Here is a 22,599-nt window from a genome sequence, read left to right as displayed (position 1 = left end):
CCCTAAAACGCATTCGTCCGATACTTCTGTTACACAAGTAAGTTCCGGCAGACTTTAATTTGAACTAACCAAATATAATACATTTTAATAGACTAATGCTGGGTTGCAAGAAAAAGTATTATAAATAAAGTATTCCTTCATTACTTAATGGACCTTTAAAGTTTCTGGATTGTCGGGTTGCAGAAGAAACATTTAACGGGCCACTCGTTAATGGATCGGTAACCAGGCATCTTGGATTTTACAAGTGACGCAATAGCATGTGAACGAATAAAATGTTAACATCGGCTGCTAGACTGAGCATTGCTTTTATTGCTGTCAAAATATGCAATAAATATTGATTAATACGGACCAGAAAGAAATCAAGAACAGAAGTTTTAGTGAGAAAGATAAATATGCCTATTTGTTATTAGAAATTGCGCAGGAGTGCATTGATTTTATAGAAAATAAAAAGGCTACAAAGCACATAACCTCGTCTTCAGACGATGAACTAGAGTCTGTAATAAAGAAATAAATAACAACTTCACTATTCGAAGAGCGAATGAATAAATAAATAAATAAATTAATTAATTAATTAATTAATTAATTAATTAATTAATAATTAACTAAATAAATAAATAACGTATATCGAAAGCTAAGAAGATATCTACAACAACGGTCATTTACTCGTAGTTGAACTACATTATTATTATTATTATTATTATTATTATTATTATTATTATTATTATTATTATTATTATTATTACAATAAAACAAGAGCAATGAAAGTAATGTTGTCTAAATTATCAAAATAAAAAGGTTTAGTATATTATCACCAAAGAATTGAAACAAATTCACATTTAAAAATTGTTATTGAAATAAAGGAGACCTAACACAAAATAATCTCTGAATTTTCAACAACAGTTAATATTTCCTCAACAGTGTAGCAATTTCTTTCATAAAAGTTAAGTCACATTACGAAAAGATACGTCCATGATTCTCGATTTGAGGACGAAGAGATTCCTTATCCCGAAGTCTTTGATACACAGCTCGTTTCACGGTCGCCATACGTTACTCCACAACGGTGGACTTCGTTTTTTATTTAAAACTGCATTATTATTTATAATGCTTTAAAAAATCAAGAGATAATTTGATTACGTCACTCTACAAACCTAAAGTAATATGGTAAAGACGCCGTTCAATTAAAATCGTGGCGTTAAGGTTCTGGATTAAATCAGCCAAATAGTTATAGAAATGCTGATCATGAGATGGTGACCTCACCGGCTAAAAATACCGTTTCCTGTTTAGGGGTTGAAGGATGCACTGGAAGGAATGGTGAACGGGAGAAGAGCTCGGAACAGCTAAGATGATATCAGATGATAGACGACATTAAGATACATAGATCATATGCGAATACTAAGAGGAAAGCAGAAATTAGGGAAGATTGGAGAATGTTGGTTTTGCAGTGAAAGATCTGCCCTTGGCCAGAATATATGTGTGTATATATAGACTATATACTTTATAATTTGACATCGTGTTAGCAGCACATCCATACCATGGAACGACATCGTCAGTTGGGCACACATTCTGCCATTGTTATGATACAAATTGGACAGACACTGCAGTACGTAGTCAAAAGACTACTGTATATATCATACAGGAGAAGTAAACATTGCCGGCAGAGGAGGGGGAAGTACAGTAGCGTGCAAATTAATCCGAACACGACATATTTTTACATTTTCTGTCATTGTTGGCCTCATAGCTACTCATACCGCTTTAATTGACATCTGTAGTACGTGTAATTCCATTGTTGAAGGTCTGTCATTATTTTTTTTATAATATGTGACATTTTGCCTGTCGTTTTGTACTTATAAGCCTTTCAGTTGTGTTGAAGACTTAATACTGCAATCCTGTGTACATTCTGTCGTCTTCACAAATGGATACAACTCCACGAAAACGGTCTAAAATTATAACATTAGCAGAGCATTCTTCTATGACACAGAGGCAAATTGCTGCAGAATGTCATATCGGTTTGGCTACTGTTAATTCGATCATAAAACGATACAGGGAGACTGGTTCCATCACACCCCAGAAAAAAGGAAACTGTGGCCGGAAAAGGAAGACTTCACCTGCAGATGATCGTTTAATTGTCAGGAAAAGTAAATTAAATCCTAGACTAACTGCTGTCGACTTAACCCGCGAGTTAATGGCTACCACTGGGGCGAATATTCACGTCACAACAGTGCGTCGTAGGCTTTTGGAAGCTGGACGAAGGGCTCGTAAGCCTATTAAGAAGCAACTGCTAACCCCTGTTATGTGCAAAAAACGCTTAATGTGGGCAAAATTACATCAACACTGGACAGTGAATGACTGGAAGAATGTACTTTTTCCGATGAGTCTCATTTCGAAGTCCACGGCCACCGTGTTTCTTACGTACGGAAAGGATCCGAAAAAGTAACAGCAGTTCATCTCCAACAAGCACCCAAATACCCCCCTAAAGTAATGTTTTGGGGTTGTTTTACACATGAAGGGCCTGAAGCATTAATACCTATCAAGGGAATGATGAATTCTGACAAATATATTCACTTATTGGAAACCAGAATCGTATCCCAGCTGCAAAAATCATTTCCGGATGGCAGAGGTGTGTTCCAACAAGACCTGGCACCATGCCATACGTCTCGAAAAACTACAGCATTCTTCAACAAGAAGAATATTCAGGTACTCCCCTGGCCAGGCAACTCACCCGACATTAACCCCAATGAGAACTTGTGGTCAATTTGCAAAAGAAGAATGCAAAAAATGGACTGTTCTACAAAGAAGAAGATGATTTCTGCCCTCATTGGTGTATGGTTTCGCGATGGAGAAATAAGAATATTTGTGGGAAATTAGTGGAATCCATGCCAAATCGTCTGAGAGCTGTTATTAGGAACAAGGGAGGCCACATAGATTACTGAGGTATGTCTTAGATCCTTTTTTTTTATCCCGTTTGAGTGTTTTTGCATAAGTAATTACGTTGTTCGGATTAATTTGCACGCTACTGTATATTTGCTATTCAACCAATGGCAGAGGTCTCATTCCACGCTTATCTTTAAGTTGGGCGGAGATAGAACACTTCAGACCGTTCAACTTCAAGTCAAGCGTGGAAAGAGACCTTTGCGATTGGTTGAATAGCAATTTTACTTCTCTCCTCCTCTGCCGGCAATGTTTACTTCTCCTGTCAGACATTATGGAATGAAGTATAGGCGTCTAACAAAGTGTTATCATTAGGGAGCGGATTTTAGCATCTTAGAACTTTAGAACTGTGTGATGAGTAGATCCTCCAGAGTTCTCCACTTATTCGTTAGGGTTAGACAGTTAGATGAGAAGACAAGATGGAAGCCAGAAACTTGCATAAAAGTAGAGGCAAAGTTCTGCAACTGATTGTAAGTGACACGTGTGTTAAACAGTGATGATTGTGGATCTTGTTGAAATAGTATCGCTGAATATATTTTAGAATAATAGACAGTAATATAATAACTTCAATTATCCAACTAGTTTTTGCAGACTTTTCCAATGCACTGTAGACTAAATGCCCAAAGAATGCAACTTCAATTATCTAACCATTTATTTTCTTTTTTGTTCCTTTTTGTTTCTATTTTAATAACTTGTATTAAATGGTAGTGTAAAATACTCTCTCTTTCATCTTCCTGTTGGTTTCAATACGAATTTTCAGTAGAAGATGATGGGAGGAATAAAAATATATATGATTTATTTTAAATTAGGTGGTTTCAGAACGAGCGGGATGTTTTATACGCGTAGTTAAACTTTTCGCCACTTGGTGTGCTGCTAGATGCATGGAATAAGTAGTTATCCGGAGTGGCAGCAAGATCAAATTCTTCATTAGCGCCTCTAGCGTATGAAACAGGAAAGTCAATAAGTTTCGCATCCTATTATTCATTCATGCTCTAGCATTGAGCGGACTTGGAACCACGAGCGTTCCATTGTGAATTTGACCACTTTTGGATCACAAAATAAACACAAGCTTTAGCTAGTTTCAACAAGAACATGGCATTTCTAGTTAGGCTTAAATTATGTTTGTGTGCGTGGTTTTTTGTCAAGAATTTAAAAACACTACAGTGATGAGATCGCACATATTTGACCAATTGAATACTAATTAGTAGTGGCATTCGCTTTAACTTGAAAGATTTCGAGGAATCTGGTCACACTTTCCGATAATACAATTGCGTTATCCAAGTAATCGACGGCACGCAAGCGATAAGAGCCGCGCCGTTCTGCTCAGGCTCTCAATATATACGCCTACAGTAAATGTAAAAGCTCAAGGAAATATTCAACATAATTTTAGTTTCTTCAAAAATTATTATTCGGACACAAATGGGGATGATTAATGAGTGCGGGGATTATAAAGACAGAAAAATCTAATTTAACATGATGTAATTTTATTCTAAAGTACTTAACTGTGATATTAATTTCTCAATTAATCCAATTCTGTGTAATGACATTATTATTCATTACAAATTTCAAATAACTAATATCGATGTATGAAGCGTTTCGACTACAAATTGCATTGTTGTCCCACGATTAGTTCGTATGGAAATTATGAAGTAATTAACGAAAGGGCTCCTCCTTGTTAAATTTAAATGCGGGGAGTATAAAGACAGAAATGAATAGAAATATCAACATTTTATTTCAAAGCCCAAACTTCCTTACAATCCAAACCACGCACACAACAACAATCAGTAAAGGCGTAAACATTCTACGCCAAGTATAGGAGTTCGATAAACCCCCTGTCACTCTCTACAGAAGTTATTCAGAGTTTAAAATCAACGTGGGCGAGAAATGGTTGGCAAATTTACCTGGGGTCCTCCATTAGAAGCAGGATTATTTACCGTGCCATAAATCTACTACACGAGGCTTGTAGCTTTACTTCCTTTCCGAAGAAAGCTATGCTAAGTATTTTATCACCCTTTAAAAGTTCCCGATAGAGAATGAATTTTACAAATTAAAACAATACTTAGACGCGACTACAGGTTTAAGGAACACTGGCTATAGTAGAGCACCTCATTATGCAAGCAAGACAACCCGCCATTTCTAATCCGACATTCAAGGCGACATAATTTTAACATGAGTTCGTGTACAAGGACAGGATTATGTATGTATGTTTGAGGTTGGGAGACAATAAGCTTTCACCACAGTCTAGTATATACAGTCACGAAGCTTGAGTTGATGAGGGTACTAGGAACAATAGACTGTGGCGGTACTCTTTCATATTGTATGTGATGAGGCGATAGTAGCGATCTTAGTGGTTAGCAACTATCTATGGATGCATTTTCCCTACGTATTGAGCTTCGTGACTGTATATACTAGACTGTACTTTCATTATAGTTGCCCGTGAAATAAGCAAGCACAATGGTAAAGTAAATTCATGTGCAAGAATTAATATTTGGAAGAATATTAAAAAATGTTAAGTAAATCCTATGTGCATTATTTAAGTGAAAATTAATGAGGTAATTAATTTAAAAACATAAAATATAAAGTAAAGTAGACCTTATGTGCGTTAATATCTAGGTGAAAACTAATTAATTCAGTAACTAATTCTAAAATATTAAGTAAAGTAGCCCATTGTTCCGATGAAAATTAATTAATTACAAAATAGGCTGTTACATAAAGTAAATACTATGCCTATTAATGTTTCAATGAAAATTAATCAATTAATTTAAAGATAGAAAGCAATTACAACTAAAAATAATGATCTGCACGTGGAGATTCGAACCCTCAAACTTCCGACTTAAAGACCAGCATTTTGACCACTAGACTATCAGTGACAACAATGAATTAAACTCTATATATGAAGTTGTGTAGCCTGCATAAATGTTTCAATGAATGCAGTTAGAATCCTCTAATGATTACTGAATGCAAATATTGAAATCACATTCCATTTCTTGGAACATTTCACATAAAATATGTTGAATTATATTTATATTACAAAGGTAATTATACAGGGTGTTTAAAAAATATGGGGCATAATTTCAGGTATGTATTTCCCACATATAGACAATCAAAATAGTTCATTACAACATGTGTCCGGAAATGCTTTATTTCCGAGTTATGGCCTTCACAATATTGAAATTCAGCGGAACGTTTTTCTTTCCGCAGGTCGTTCCCGTCAAAGGAGACATTAAGAGGGCACTCTGACAGTTCATTCCGAGGCGAAGGTTACATTCAGTGTTGTGTAGGCGTTAGACTGTGCGACATGTATTCAAATCAAACAGACCTACGGGGCAGGCGTGCACAAACTTCCTGGAAAACACCATACCTCATGTTTTAGAACACACTCCACTGATCAATCGTCAACATGTCATTCACTTCTTGCATGATGGCGTTCCTGCACACTTCAGTCGTACGGCACGCCGGTACTTGGATCGAAGGTTTCCTGATCGATGGATAGGTAGAGGTGGCCCAGTTGCTTGGCCTCCACGCTCACTTGATCTGAACCCTCTCGATTTCTACTTGTGGGGCCATTTAAAATCATTGGTTTATTCGTCTCCGGTGCCTGATTTGGAATCCCTTCGGAATCGAATTGTGGCATGTTCTGAGGACATACGCAATACTCCTGGAGTTTGGGATCGTGTTCGCAGGTCAATGAGACATCGATGTGAGGTCTGTATTCAAGCAGGAAGTGGACATTTTGAACATCTTCTGTAATGACAACGACCTGCGGAAAGAAAAACGGTCCGGTGAATTCCAATGTTGTGAAGGCCATAACTCGGAAATGAAGCATTTTCGGACACATGTTGTAATGAACTATTTTGATTGTCTACATGTGGGAAATACATACCTGAAATTATGCCCCGTATTTTTTAAACACCCTGTATATTGTTGGCGTCCAATTCTTGCGTCTTGAATTTATGAGCCACTCATTTCTTCTTTCTTGTCAGCAGGAAAATGGTACAATTTGTAGACTCCATGCCTACAATTATTTGTACAATTTGGAGCAGCACAACCAACCATTGTGTAAAATTAATAACACTGTTTAATGTTTAAAACTAAAACGCATCCACATGTCAGATCTTTTACTTTCCTTATTGTTGTTTCCGCCAAGGTATATGGATAATTTACTAGTTTCCGCCACACAGACGTCACGTCATGACTCGTGGCTATCGCTTGGGAATCAACATGGCGGATTGGTCTGCTCGGGGAATATAGTGCTTTAGGCTATAGGATGATGTCGGTTATTTACTTCACTGTTTATTTTATAGAGTACACAACATTTAACTGTCAGCAAAACAACTAAGACCTTAGGTACTGTATGTAACTTAAATTCTTGTTTGATTATTGCAATATCTAAGAGATATGACTTCTGTAGTTCTTGTGAAGTTCAGAATTGCACCAAAAATTGGAGTATAGTTCCTCGTGCCCCAACCATCAGTAATATTGAGACTTGTGTATCAACAGCCATATGAGCAACGAGGCCAATGAATTCATTAATACTAAGTTAATTATTCATAATTTAAGACATAAAATGAAGTTTCTAACCACAATATTTTTTTACTGTCTTTATCACTGTATATCGTAACAGTTAATATTCACTAATCATTTGCATCGTTACAGTTATTGTATTTTGAGTAGATAAGAAAAAATTAGATGTGTAAAATTTTATTTTTTGGGGTCTGAAACTATAATTTTAGGTGCCTAAAACTGTAGTTTAATTCCTATTTTTTTTTTATAATTTTAGATCCAAGTTGAGATGCCTAAAGTTGGTTAATAGTCTAAAATGTCTAAAATCTAGTTATAATGTACATAAAATATAGTGCATATTTTGCAGAATCATTATAACATTAACAGTTTTTTTATCATTTTCAGCGGACTCGACGTACCTATCTTGTGCGATAAACTTGCGAGAACACTGTAGGCCTACGTGTCAGGAAGAGAAAAATACAATGATACTACACCTCACTCTTTCTTCTAACGGAGGGATTTTACGGCAACAGTGTACTAGACAAACCCGCAAGACCAATGCTTTTTTCTTAAGCTGGAATCCTCTAGTACAGGGACCGTCAAGTGACTACACTCTCGTGCGTACGTACAAACCCTCAAGCCCTGACGTACGGCTGCGGGCAAGGGTAGCTGCTTCCACAGTGGCGGAGCTAAGAACTTGTATGTGAACCAAATTTGTGATAAGAATGTAAATTAATTTCAGCTTTTAATTGAAGCACGCTTTCACTGTTAATTGCACTATACTGAAAAACAGTACTCTATACAATTTTGTACAGTTAACTATATACGAAACAAATTTTTAATATACACTTTTATACAGATTAATATACTGTTTGTCTTCTTCTCATTGCTATACAATTCAATTAACAAAATAAAACAACAGTACAAACGTTGTCATTCAAATACAATTCTCTAATAATAGTACTTTTTCTCAAACATCAGAGATCCGCTGCGATTTTTGCAGTTTTCTGTTAGTAAGCAGCTATTTAATTCTCGGAGCTATTGTTTTAGTACCAGCCAATCTCAAACATGATTTCAATTGTTCATCACTTAGTTGTTTCTGTGACGTGACTTTGTAAACTTCATTAAACAAAACAGTGTTTCGCATACGTAGGTTGTCCCGAACATTTACAACGTTCTTGCAGCAAGATTGTACTGTTTAGGAAACCTTTCTCGTGGAAAACAAGTATAGAAATGGTTAATACTTTTTGTTTTGATACTTATCCTTCAGCTCAATATCGCTTTGTAAATCAAGTATTTCTAATTGTAGTTCAGCAGGAATATCCAGGACACTCACTGAAAAAGATATTGCAAATATCTTAAATTGTTGTTCAAGATCTCTAAAATCCTCAAATCTACGTTCGAAACTTCGCACAATTGTTGCATTATTCTTATATATTCTTTCATGTGCAAGGCTTCTAACAGGTTTCCCATGTACATCCATAAATAAGGCAGTTTCATTTCTAAGTGCGAGAAAACGTTCCAGAATTTTTCGACTTCACCACCTTACCTCGGTATGGTAGAGTAAATCCCCATACTGTTAATACCATCAAGCAGTGCCCTGAAGTCCCTGTGATTGAGTCCTTTAGACCTTATGAAATTAATTGTTCGCATAACATCCATTACATTGCTAAGGTTCATGTTTTAGCACATAAATATTCCTGGTGCAAAATGCAGTGCACCGGTGCCCCCAAGCGACCTCGATAGGTTCCACCACTGATAGACTGCAGTGTACAAGTGTACTGCCCGCAATGGAAGCCGTAAGCAGGCCTGTACGCCCTCTCGCGATCTTGACTCGACTTGGAGGAGCCTGCTCTAGTATAACAAGACCATACAGATGATGATGATGTCGGGGAGTATTAACACTTCATTCGAGGCAACTGACACATTCCAATAACATTAAAGCACAGGGATTGCCATTTAAAAGTTGTGATTATTTTAATCAAAATAGTATGTTCTTAGATTTCAGAGTCTGTTACACTATACTCTGACATCTTCTTAAAAAAATATCTTAGACATTTCTGCACGTCTACACAGTTAATTCTAAAAGCCCATTGCAATACTGTTTAATTGACAAATACGGCACTTATGATATTCTGTTTGTAATATTACCCTTCGTGACATTGCTGTCCACAAGTGTTCATTTCGTAAAAAATTACAACAGTTCATTATATCCCCTGCAGCGGCTGAGTGGTCGATCTTCAGCCTGTCATGCAGGCTGTCCGGCCCGGCCTGCAATTTTTCTTAGGAATATATTTATGATGATCACCGTCACGTGTTAAATGTAAACTAAGTTTACATACATCTAGTTCATTAGTTTCAGCTTAGTAATAGCCATCTTCAGAACTAGTGAGGTCCTTGCATCTTCGTAAGTGATATAGTGTTAATGGTTGTGTAATCAAGATGTGTGATTTTTCATTGACTTTTACACTTTTACTATGCCATACTACTTTTGGCCAATATAACAGTGCGGAACGACGTATTTCAACCAATCATGGCTGCTTATAGGCCTACTACAATTTTTATCACCTCCCTAGCATTTGAAAAAACCTTGTAAGTCACGTTTTACTGTTATTACAGGAGATCAAGTTGAAAGTTATATTATTTAGATTATGTTACAGCTTCTGCTGCATGATATTATGGATAGTCACGTATCAGATATTGTTTAATGGTATATCGATAATTGAAATGTAATGCGACTGTTTTAATAAAAAAACTTAATCAACAAGACCTTCTTGACTAGTAATCGTTCAAAGAGTTCAATGAAGACTGTATAACACACTACTGCCATCTGGCGGTATATTTATAATGATGAGATGGTACAATAATACATTTTCAAGACAGTTCAGTATTTTAGTAAGTCAATTAATAGTTTATTGTATTAGAGTACTTTATTTCTTCTAGTCTTTATATACTTTCTTCTGATCGTGTAATAGTCATTTAATTCCCACTCGAGTTTTGATTTTCTCTAGATAAATCAAAACCTATAGAAAAATCCATAATGACATTTGTAGAGGACAAGGTTGCAGTTGGAGTTTTTCTCGGGGTTCTCTCATTTCCACATACCTATTACGCTACATCATTCCGTCAATATTTCTCCATTACGTCATCATTCCAGAGGATTTTCCGAACGCCGACTGGCAACGCACAGAGGGGGCTGGTGTAGGAACGAGGAGGGTTGCCTGCTCAAAATCTGGGTACGTAGCGAACCTTAATGTAGTCAGCCCGTGTGGATTTGGGAACGCGCCTAGCTTGAGGGTCAGCGCAATAGATCTTGAAAGATCACAGTGCTGGATCGTAGTGCACTCCTCCCTAAATTTCATTTTATTTCATTCCATCATCAAAACTGAATGCGGAAAACGTGCTTAGTAATAGAAACTGTAAGTTTAGTAAAGTGGATCGATTGAACTATGTTACAATTCGTTTCAGATGCAGAAGACATTCCCAAAATGTCTGTTAAAAACATATGTGAAAGAAGACTCCACCATTCTACCGTATTTCTGGGTTGCTAAACCTTCCGACGAGCCACGTACAACGAATGGCCTAGAATAACTTCACGATTTCTACAATAGTCGCTTCTTTCATACCAACCAAAATATTAGACAGATAGGCTATTTCTTTGTCATCAACATTTATATTAGTTATGGTGTACCACAACTTATATATACGGGTTTCACCATAACTTTCTATTAATATACCTACAATTAGCATGCAATCCCGACAGCCTGTTAAACTAATAACTCACCTACTCTCGCTATTAACCCAACTCGAAACAGCCAATTTCTTCTTATTGACCTTAAATGTCAACCATCTGTTCGTTACACACTTATGTTCCTTTCAGCATTCTAATCTTGCTAACTAAATTTATACATAATTCCGTCTTTCTACATTACATCTAACTCGTAACACTTCACCCGGTTATACTCATTGGGATCTTTCTTCTACCTAATACACGTCATTATAATCTTATTAAATCTTGACATGAGTATCTAGTTCACTTTAGTTTGATCATTCACTTCTTAACCACAATCAACACTCAGAAAAAAAACATAGAAAATTGTAAATACTATCACTAAGATCATCTTTCATAACTTCACTACATCACTTCCGAATATTTACTTCTTTACAGTAAACTTCAATCGGTAACTATATTTATTAACTAGCCTTTTTTTTTTTAATTTCCAACTTTTTTTTTTTTTCAATTTTATAACTTCCTACCTGATCTTTATATCTATGATCCCCTAAACACATTTTCATCTCACTAAAACACGATTTACAACATTATATCACCAAACTTCCTGTTGTAAGTTCATTCATACATTTTATTTATTTTTTACCGCTCATGCACCAACTTCTAAGATAACTTTTTTGGCCCTTAAATGTACCCGTCAGCGATAAAATACTGCCTTGTGGTGACGAAATCACTATCTCTTCACCCATCATACTTTTCGCATCCTGACGTCTTCTCTGAACACTAACCGCACCTTCTCTTGATCTCCCGTAAAACGCACCTGATTCCGCTTCTTGTCTTCTTCTTCTCGCTGACTCACGTAGGCTACACTATATGTTACTGCGATTTCCTACTCGGTCTACACTTCCACTTGGCTCAGCAGATTCCTGACCGGGTCCTGCTCGGTCGTCACGTTCGTCCATCAGCTGTCTAGTCTCCGATGTTTGCTTTAATTCCGTCCATACTTCATTCTGCTGACTCGATCGTTCCTCGCCATCACGAACCAGATTTTCAGAGCGAATAGCTCATATTGTAACAAAAAGTGTAATACCGCATTGGTAGAAAGTTAATGGTTTTCTAAGAAAAAAAAAGTTTTTTTTCTCAAATGTTTAACACAGCTTTATTCGGTAACTACAGCGAGCAGGATCGTGATTTTTATCCATATCGATAGAAAATCTAATAAAGAATCATTTATCCCTCTGACGTATTTCAATGGCGTGGTCGGTTTTCGTGTAAATTTAATTAAAAAAAGTAGTTTCAAGCCACTGAACGATGCGAGCAAATGCAACGTCGTAGGGAGAGAGACAGGCTCTCGTACAGAGACAGGTCTGAGTTCATTGACCTCTTACATCTTTATTACGAGAAGAAAGACGACTATGTTACCGGCGATGTTGCCAAACTGCTGAAACTTCAAACTTAATTTTCTAATTAATCGTGCATTTCATCACAAAACGTAATATAGATTTTCTGTTCATTTAAGTGTACCCTATTGTTCTTTTCAATCAGGAAAGTTATTTCACTTCTACTTTGTATTGGGTAAAGGTTGGTAATAGAGTGGAACCTTTATTACCCATGGTAATGAAGGGGGTAGACTGAACGGTTAATCGAAAAACTCGGATAATCCTTACCATAATATATTTTCGTAAATTAAGTGCATCGTAATTTCCTCCATGCGTGTTTAACACGCTTGGTAGTGAATCAGAAGTTCACTAATTTAAGTTCGGTTGTCAACGACGTGTTTTTTAAGGGGCAAAGAAACTTCTTGTAATGGTTGTAATTAAGGTAAGAATAGTAGAGATCTCATGTCGTAGATTTACATACTCTATACATTTTATCCTTGATTTTTTCTTTTAAACCGCACACAGTTATAACATCAGTTTCGTATTCTGATGCGAGATGAGCCACAGTTTCTCTTTCCCCAAACTACTCAATTATTTGCACTTTTTTTCGATACTTAGCACAACACATTTTCTTTTGACACTTATGGAATACATTTTATATAGAAGTTGCACAGTGCGGCAACTCGAACAGTAGACCAAACTGTGTAACTGTAAAGGCTTGTAATAACACTCTCTAGAAAAAAAATACGTACTAATATAAACGTATAGTAGTACTTCATATTTTTCTGTAGCAAAAAATAGAGCGAGTGAAAGACAGTCAGATAATCCGCCAATCGGTTAATAGGGTGACGGATAAGCCGGGTTCTACTGTATTGTGATATGAGTAATATTGTGATAGTTCTTTTTGAGAATTTATTACAATTTTACTGCGCTAGAGGAAGATCGGTTTTTCCATCAACGTATTAAGGGAATGTCTATGGACAAGTTGCTGCACAAAACTGGTTCTTCTCTCGCTCAGTAAAATTGTAATAAATTCTCAAAAATAATTATCAAAATGTTCCTCGTATCACAATATTGCACACCTTTACCCTATAACTCGATTTTAAGATGAAAATTAAAGTTATGTACACATATGTAACTAAAATTGAATGAATATGATGAAATGTCATTACTTTAACAAGCATTGTACATTAGTAGTTTCCTTCCTTTGAAAGTATCCTCCAGGAATCAACCCATTAGTACTAATTCTAACCATTCAATTACTACAGGCAGGTATCCGTACCGTAACGGTATAGCATAATCAACACCACTGGGAGGACATAATGACAAATCTCTTCTCAAACTTTGTTGTAAATTGACAAAATCGTCGTCCTGAAAAGCAAAAATAGAGTCGGTGGACAACCTCGACTTCTCTTTGTTGAAAGTAAAGTAGTAATACTTGTAATTAATAATAATAATTAATTTATGGTACTGGAAGTTTTTTAATAATTTCTTTATCTTGAATTCTTGACAACTCGAAGCATTACCAGTTGCTGGAAGCACTTCCAGATATTGAGGTTTGATTATATTAAACTCTAAGGGCTTATTTTGTAACTAATTACGTAAACCTGCTTCAAATTATTTAGGATCGAATATATTTTGGCATTAAGTTTTTTCATATGTTCATACTTTTTCAAAATAATTTCATATTTTCGCAAAATGTTCTTCATATTGTGTTGGTCTCTACTCATCGCTCTTGCTTGTTATACTGTATTGATTCCACTTTCAGAACGAGAGCTCCTTTATCCAGACTCGTTACGGTGCCCCAGTGTCCGACATAACGTCCAGCCTGACAGTAGGCCCCAGAGGTCCAATCCTACTGCAGGACGCCATATTCCTGGACACGATGTCGCACTTCGACAGAGAGCGCATTCCAGAGAGAGTAGTGCACGCCAAGGGCTCTGGTAAGCACCGCGATGTGACACTTATAAACGTTAAAATAGTCCAAGTAAAAACTGACAAGAGTAACAGGTTTAAATTTACTATTTATTGTAAATTCAAGGATAACAATGCATGTAATTGACTCACGGACCTCATATCATGATGAATTAGCGTTGACAGCACGTGACTGATTTATGAAACCATTCTTCTTCTGAAATTTTGGTGGCAAGTGTAGAATATCGAGTTGCTAAAGAAGCATTTCCAAGAACACCGTTTTAAAATAACTGATTAGATTGAACAAACAAGTTTTATGACTATTGAACAACTGTTCACGCACATATTTAGGTGAGAAAATATTTTGGGATAAAGGTGCTATGCTGAACAAACGGCTAAGTAGTTTAAAGGCATAGTTTACTTAGTTATATCAAGAATACTGTTTAGCTAGCTCTAAATCGCAACAAGAATTGTTATGGCAGAGACACTTTCTTAGACCAGTGGCTCCCAAAGTGGGAGTTGTGTGAAGAGCTGAGAGTGATCGCGAGTTTATTTACAAAATAGAACAAAAACACTTTATTAACATACATTTATTTTGTATTTAGGAACATAAACACCGCCTGAACACACACACAAAAAAATTCTTTAGTATTTATAAAGTAAAATATTATTAATGCGATAATTGTACTCGTTTTTGAGAAAGTAGCTTCTCAGATATGGACTCGATACACAAACAGTGATCTTATAATTTCATCGATTAAGGGGATTTCTCGCTTCGTTTTCACGACGAACATAGACAAGAAACTTATTTTGCATAAACACGAGGTTGCAAATATTATTAAAAATTTAAGAGCTTTTTCAGAAAATATCGACGTACCTTTCTTGCTCAGGATAGGGACCAATGGCGGGCTTATGTGAGGGCGGCAATGAACCTCCGGCCTTAAAAGCCAGTAAGTAAGTATGTAAGTAAGTAAGTAAGTAAGTAAGTAAGTAAGTAAGTAAGTAAGTAAGTAAGTATCGACGTACCTTACATTCTTTTATCAAAATCTGTTCTACGCTCTGCGAAGAAAGTATGGATTCAATTTTTCCATCAGTAAAATATAGTTCAATTAATTTTTTATTCATTTGTGGTTTTTAATTTCAGAAAATTGAACGCAACCGTCCAAAAACGTATTATCTGTGATTATCGCAAATGTTATGAGTTTCTTCCGAAAAATACTGGAAAAGCTTTTTCTCTTAAAATCATGCAAATTTAACTGCATGTCCGCAGAAACAAACTCAGTAGCTATCTCTCGTAATGTACGTATTGAATTCTCCACGAGTTCTTTTTGTCAAGTGAAGCCTGCCAGAACCCGAGTTTCTTTATAATCCGTTGGATAACAAAGCTCAGGCATAATTTTTGGTTTGTAATGAACTACATATTACCATAGCACCAAGACGTTAACAGCTGTTTGAAGTATAACAAATGGAGTTTACATTATATGTCCTAATACTTGCACCATATACTTTTATTTTGCGCGTTCTTTTGGGGGTATTCACAGTTTTTGAGTAAACTTATCATTGTTGTCGGTTTTAAGTGGATTTGTAATTTTTGAAAGCGGTTATGCTAAGTACCGGACCGGTAATGGAGGAGGGGATCGCAATCAGAATTCTCGCTGATAAGTCGTCGCGCCTTTAAAAAGATTTGGAACCACTGCCCTGGACCAATCACATGCTGTTGATTAAGTGTGGGGCTTATGCTGAACAGCCTGTATTGTAAACTATGAGAATAATATCATGGATCATTTGACTTCAGACTTCTTTTATGATTCAGTAACTTATCAGAACTAAATATTATCAACAGTAATCTCACTAGAGGTTTTGATTTATCTAGAGAAAATCAAATCTCGAGTGGGATTTAATTGACTATTACACGATTAGAAGAAAGTAGGCTATATAAAGATTAGAAGTAACAAAGTGTACAATAAAATATTAATTGGCTTACGAAAATACAACTGTCTTCAAATGTATTATTGTACCATCTCAACATTACGCTAGATGGCAGTAGTGTTTTATGATGATGTTTTCTTGTTACCGGTATCAGTTGTGCCAACTATGCAATCATCATTGAACTCTGTGGACTGTTACTAGTCAAGAAGGCTTTGTTGATTCAGTTTCATTTTTATTAAAACATTTGCATTCCATTTCAATCATCCGGATCCCAGTAATCAACGTCACTTGACAGATGATTTTCAATAAATCTTAGTATTAAACAATTTCTGTTACGTGACTATCCATAATATATAGCAGAAGCTATAACAAACACAACCTAAATAATATAAACAAGTGTTAGAAAAGTTTTAATTAGGGATGATGAAATAAACAAGAAACGTTTTAATTAACGATGATGAAATAAAAAATAAACATGGATAATTTTAAAAGAAACAATTATTGAAAGTACAATTTTCAAATTAGAATGTTTTGGTGGTTCAGTTGATGTTATATTGGACGTGTGCGTAAAAGAAGTGAACTCGTTGGTATACATGGTGTATCCCTAAACTCATTCAGGATTTCCGAATGATGCTCTTCATATATGACCAGTGATCTTTATTAATTCTTGTTCTTGAGTGCCAAAATGCGAATCATATTTGAAAGTGATGTGCATCGACTGGAGTGGTTTGTAATTTTCTGTTTTTTGACGGCCAGACCAGTGCAGTTTGAAATGTTGGCAAACAAAGAAACAAATGCTAGGGTACTGATAAAAATAAACATGTGCTAGGGACGCGATAAAATTAAACAAATGCTAGGGACGCGATAAAATTGTGCGATAAGCAGCCATGATTGGTTGAAAGACGTCCTTTCGTACCGTTTTATTGGTCTAAAGTAGTGTGACGTAGTAAAAGTGTAATAGTCAGTTTAAAATGTTCTTGAGTGTACCAGGCTAAGGTCATAAGAATAAAAAAATTGTGGAAAACAATAGTTGACACAGTTGCATACGCCTTCAAGTCTCCAAGAAAAGACATTCTAAATACCTAAAGTTGTGCCAGATCATGATGATTTTAGTCAAATTGAAGGGTTCAGATCCATAGTGGCCAAGCGCCATTTATTAAAAATGGAGAAAGCAAGGGTTAAAGTTAAGTGAATACCATACTTTAATGAAGATTGACATAATTTACATTATTTGCTGTATGTTTCATTGAATTATCGTAAGAACTTCCCTTGTTTTCTCTGTTTTTAATGTATGGCGCTTGGCTCACTATGGCTGTGACCCCTTCAATTATTCTGCGAAAACTCAATTGACTTTTTATGAAAATTATAGCATATATCTATTATAAAACCAGTGGCATTTATATAAAAAATTTAGTAACGTGATTATAGGCCTGTAACTTCGATACGTAGAATATTATAGGATGTAGGTTTCATATACAAGTAGTTTCAAAAGTAACATGTACTTGAATGGGGAGATTTGGGACAAAGCTCAGATACCTTAAAACTTGTATTTAGGAAGGATTACTTTTACGTAAATAAAATATTTTTGCGAGTATTGTTTTGCGAGTTATGACCTTATGGAGAACATTTTTAAATGGCACCAGAAAAATTAAAGTAATTAATGTACAAAAATTGTCAAATAAAAAGAAACACTTTTTCAATATCTGAAACAGCATTTGTTTTTTTTTTGTTTTTTTTTTTTTTTAGTATTTAATTTGTTTCATATAGGACCACTATGGTTATGGTTACTATGGTAACAATTTTGCTGGTACCGTACATTTTGTTCTTTGTGTTATGAGAGCAGTTTTATTGACGAAACTGAAATAAAATGAGATGTTCTTAACATAGATTACTTTGATCGTCTTATGTCTCTGACATGTCTATTGTTTATCGCTTCCTATACGTTGCTTACACGCCCGTTCCCAATTGCCTTTCACATACCTCGACATTGTGAATTTTCTCTCTTCATCCTATTTCACTCGCAAATTTCTCCAATTTAACCTGACGACTACTGATTTTACTCAATTGAGATTGCAGCCAGATGTATTAAAAATCGTGTTACACTACTACGAACGTTCCATGTCTTCGAATTCTCGAGTTACACTGCCTCGGCTGCTGCGCGACCAGTGAATTCGTGCCTCAACTTCCCTTTTCCGCATATCGCTAGATGTTGACACCTGCTCTAACTTAAGGTCACGTTGGATACGTTGATCTTTCGTCTGTCGATCGCCGTTTACTTGGCTGTTGAGGTAAACATCAGCAGTGACAATCAGGGACAATCAATATCTCTTCTTTTCAGATATTCTGAAAACCCGATATATGTATGTATCTTCCCTCTTTTGGGACTCTTGGGAGTAGCCATCTTGAATGCATTGAGAGTGAATATGTTGATTGCTATAGTAACCATCGTGATCTATTGTTTGCTACCCGTTGCTTACACGCCTGCTCTCATTTCCGCTGTTTATGCCCCAACATTGAGAATTTTTCCTCTTCAGTCAACATCACACGCGAATTTTTACAATTTAACATGTCGGCTGCGGATTGTTGCTCAATTGAGATGTAGCCTGCTTTATTACGAATAGTTTGATGCCATTGCGAACGTTCCATACCTTCACATTCTCGAATTGCTCTGTTTCGGCTGCCATGAGACCCGCCAATATGCCTCAAATTTCCCTCTCCCGCGTATCGGTAGAGGACATCATCTGGCCCAACTCAAGGTCACGTTGGATACATTGATCCTTTGTCTGTCGATCACCGTTTACTACACTTGAATATGTTGTGTAGTTTAGAAATTATAGGCGCGACAAAACTCGCCCGAAAATGTGTCCGTCGGCTTCCTGGGACAGTATCCTAATACTGGACCGATCATCTCAAAATTCGACACTTTTCTCCAAAAAAGGATTAGTATTAAACTGTTACATTTATACTTCTGTCGTTCTTCTTGTTAAAACAATTAAGTCCACACCTGTGGAGTAACGAAAAGCGCGTCTGGCCGGGAAACCAGGTGGCTAGGGTGCGATTCCCGGTCGGGGCAAGTTACCTGGTTGAGGTTTTTCCAGGGATTTTCCCTCAACCCAATATAAGCAAATGCTGGGTAACTTTCGGTGCTAAATCCCGGACTCATTTCACCGGCATTATCACCTTCATCTCGTTCAGACGCTAAGTAACCTGAGATGTTGATAAAACGTCGTAAAATAACCTCTTAAAAAACATGTAAACCCTTACATTAAACTTAATGTTTGTGCTGAGTAAAGTTATCACGTTATTCTTTAACAATGGCATCATTGTCTTACTATTTACGAAGAAAAGTGATACCAGAGCTCTCTTATGGATAATATCATACATTCAGTTATAACAATTTTCCTGCGAGTAGTAGTGTCTGTTTGCAATTAATTTCAACATACAACTTAAAATGTGCATGTCACTTTTCTTGCAGGCTAGCGAAATGCTCATTCAGATGATATAAAAAAAGTGTAGCGTGTGATTTAAAAATGTTTTCGATGACGTCATAACTCGCAGAATAGTTGCAAAAATATTTTGTTTCGACTATTTCGTTTATATGACGTCATTCCATTTTCGACCAATGAAGTGTAATGAAATTTTGAATTCCAACCAATCACAGTCACACTTTGCGATAATTTCTGCAGCTAGATTTATCGCTATCAATTTATCGCATGGTCATTCTTTTGTTTAGTCATCGTCGCCAACTGTTTCCCCGTGAATTGATGATCATGAATACATTAAGATGCAACTACACGGTTAAACTTTTCTTTCAATTTTAAGCAATGAATGCAAGGTTGATATTTAATATTAATTAATATATTTACGCAGTGAAGACGACGTTCAAAACGGCGCACCATGTAGACACAGAATCTTCATGCATCTTAATTGAACGTGCCTTTTAAACTTGATTCTTTCAATATTCTTCCCAGATTGCACGCATACGCGATTGGAATATTGAACTGTGTTGATGCAGCTTTAGTTCCGTTGCACACTACAGCGAGAATGCGTTTGTCGAGCTATAAAAAGTGCTTTCGTGTAGCACTGATTGTAACGGTCGAAATAAGACACAGCTGACATTGGTCCTGCTCCCACAGGTAACATAACCTATAAGTAGCTATAAAATTTGTATTTTGTGAATGAAATGAAACAATTAATAGAAAGTCAGATGTTCAAATTTATGTAACATCATCGCATATCTAACCCAATGACCTTGCATAGTAATAATAAGGTTTTTTCATTAAACTGCCTTCCGTATGGCGTAATAAAATTCGTGTTTTAATTAGGCCTATCTATAAAGAGATGGCTTCACTGTGTAGCAACATGTCTCGCTGTGAATACATGAGTATTGGTATATAGCTGTCCCCAGTGTTGCTGTTAAATTAAATTATGGTTTCAGCAGATAATGAAAATGTATTTATGTTATAATAATGAGAAAAGTCAGTACATGTAATTAACATTGTTATACCTGTATTTCGCTTTTCGCAATTGGCATTACTGAATAATAACATCGAATGTCTTTATTGCAGTAATCGATATTCATCTACGAGTATTTCAACTTCACAATGTCTGAATAGGTTAAGTATTCGTTAATAAACAATTATTAACATTTCGTGATCGAATTTTAGGGATATATTATTTAAATTTTTATTTTATTCACGAAATAGTCCTAATAAATGCCACTCGAGGTCGCTTCGCTCATGGATTTATCGGCAGATCTCAGACCTCTCGTGACATTACTACAGACAAAAATGCAGTATTCCTTTCTAAGTACAAGGCTTGACGAGTCTGAGATTTTTTTTTTACAATTCAATTTAAATTACAATTTTGAGTTACTATTGAAAAAAAACCTGTATACGATATCAAGCGATGGTCAAATATCTCTCGAGGAGCGTAAGAAGGAATATTCTTGCGACTGGCGAAAATTTCTCAGGGCCGTGTATATGTGGTGATACGCGGTGCGTTTTAATTTTACAAGATGTAATGTGAATCAACTAGATCGTACCCTAAAACTTACATAGATATGTGTTATAATGTTCCCACTGGTGAAAGAAGTCGACTTAATGTGAAGGGCAATTTGGAATACGAGTATTTATTAATTGTGTTTTGGGATTTAATACAAGCCCATTGAACATTTTCATGATTTTCCTTTCAAACGTTGTTGTTGTTTAGTCAACTGTTCACAAAGACAGATCTGTACCCCACAAGTGATACCAACATGGCACCACTTATGAGGAAACTAGGCCAGGAGATAATGGAGAAGGGTGGGCAGTTCCTTTCCCCCTCCATTGCATACATCGTCAATTAGCTACATGTTACACTATTCAGACTTCAGATGCATACAAACAATTGTTCTTTCTCTAAAACATATCGTCAATGAGATGTACTGCCTGATAATAAATGTATATATCAGCCAGAACCTCAATCAGAGGTACTTTGAAATGTAAAATATATTAAAACTCAAACTTTCCTTCAAAAGTCCACTGTGGAACCAAAATTCTTTTATCAAAGCGAAGTTACTGTGTATTTGCCATGTAAAACTGGCTCACACAGGAGTACTGCAATAAAGTATATCGGTAATTTGCAGCAAATAAACGAAAAACTGTTGCAAGAAATGAAACGCATCACAATTCAGAGAAAGGTTTCTAAACCTAATTTGCAATTAAAAGAGGCTTCTATCATCATTATGGGCAATGCAAGTTAACATTGTTTCGATTGGTGTGGCACCAGCGAAAATACCGATTGATTGACTGGGAAAAGTATGGAATGCTCATCAAATGAAACCGTCTGAGCTGCTTATATGGACGCTGTCTTAACCAAGACAAGAAACAGCCTATGAATTCGTATCAGTTGACAAAATGAGAGCGGAAGAGAATAATTAAGCTGCATCTTTATTATTGCAGCATTATTCTATAGATTCCTCTGACAGGTTCTTATTGATACGTGGGCCTGTATCTACTATCAGGCAGTAAATCTCACTTGATAATATGCGTTAGAGGAAGAACAATGTTTACATCTGAAGTCTGATGAGTGTAACACGTATCTAATCGGCAATGTATTCAATGGAGGGGGAAAGGAACTGACCACACTACCCCATTATCTCCTGGCTTAGCTGTCTTATGAGTGATGCCTTATTGGTGTCACTCATGAGGTTCAACCTGTCTTCGGACAGTTGAC

At 36.1% G+C, this 22,599-nt stretch overlaps 1 protein-coding gene across 2 annotated transcripts in view; it reads left to right on the top strand.

Annotated features, from left to right (window-relative positions):
- LOC138698656 (catalase-like) overlaps positions 1-22,599 on the top strand; it is a 120,309-nt gene that overhangs the window by 51,682 nt on the left and 46,028 nt on the right. Inside the window, exons 1-2 of one of the 2 annotated variants that reach the window (XM_069824807.1) lie at positions 8,033-8,052; positions 14,309-14,483. In XM_069824807.1, the coding sequence (XP_069680908.1) occupies positions 14,426-14,483 (58 nt within the window). In that variant the 5' untranslated portion in view covers positions 8,033-8,052; positions 14,309-14,425. Of the gene's footprint in view, positions 1-8,032; positions 8,053-14,308; positions 14,484-22,599 lie in introns of those variants that run through there. The other variant, XM_069824799.1, reaches the window with a different exon arrangement.

Source organism: Periplaneta americana, chromosome 1 (assembly GCF_040183065.1).
Source record: "Periplaneta americana isolate PAMFEO1 chromosome 1, P.americana_PAMFEO1_priV1, whole genome shotgun sequence".
In the NCBI taxonomy this organism is placed as follows: domain Eukaryota; kingdom Metazoa; phylum Arthropoda; class Insecta; order Blattodea; family Blattidae; genus Periplaneta; species Periplaneta americana.
The sequence above is the reverse complement of the archived record's forward strand: the minus strand, read 5'-3'. Positions and strand labels throughout refer to the sequence as shown.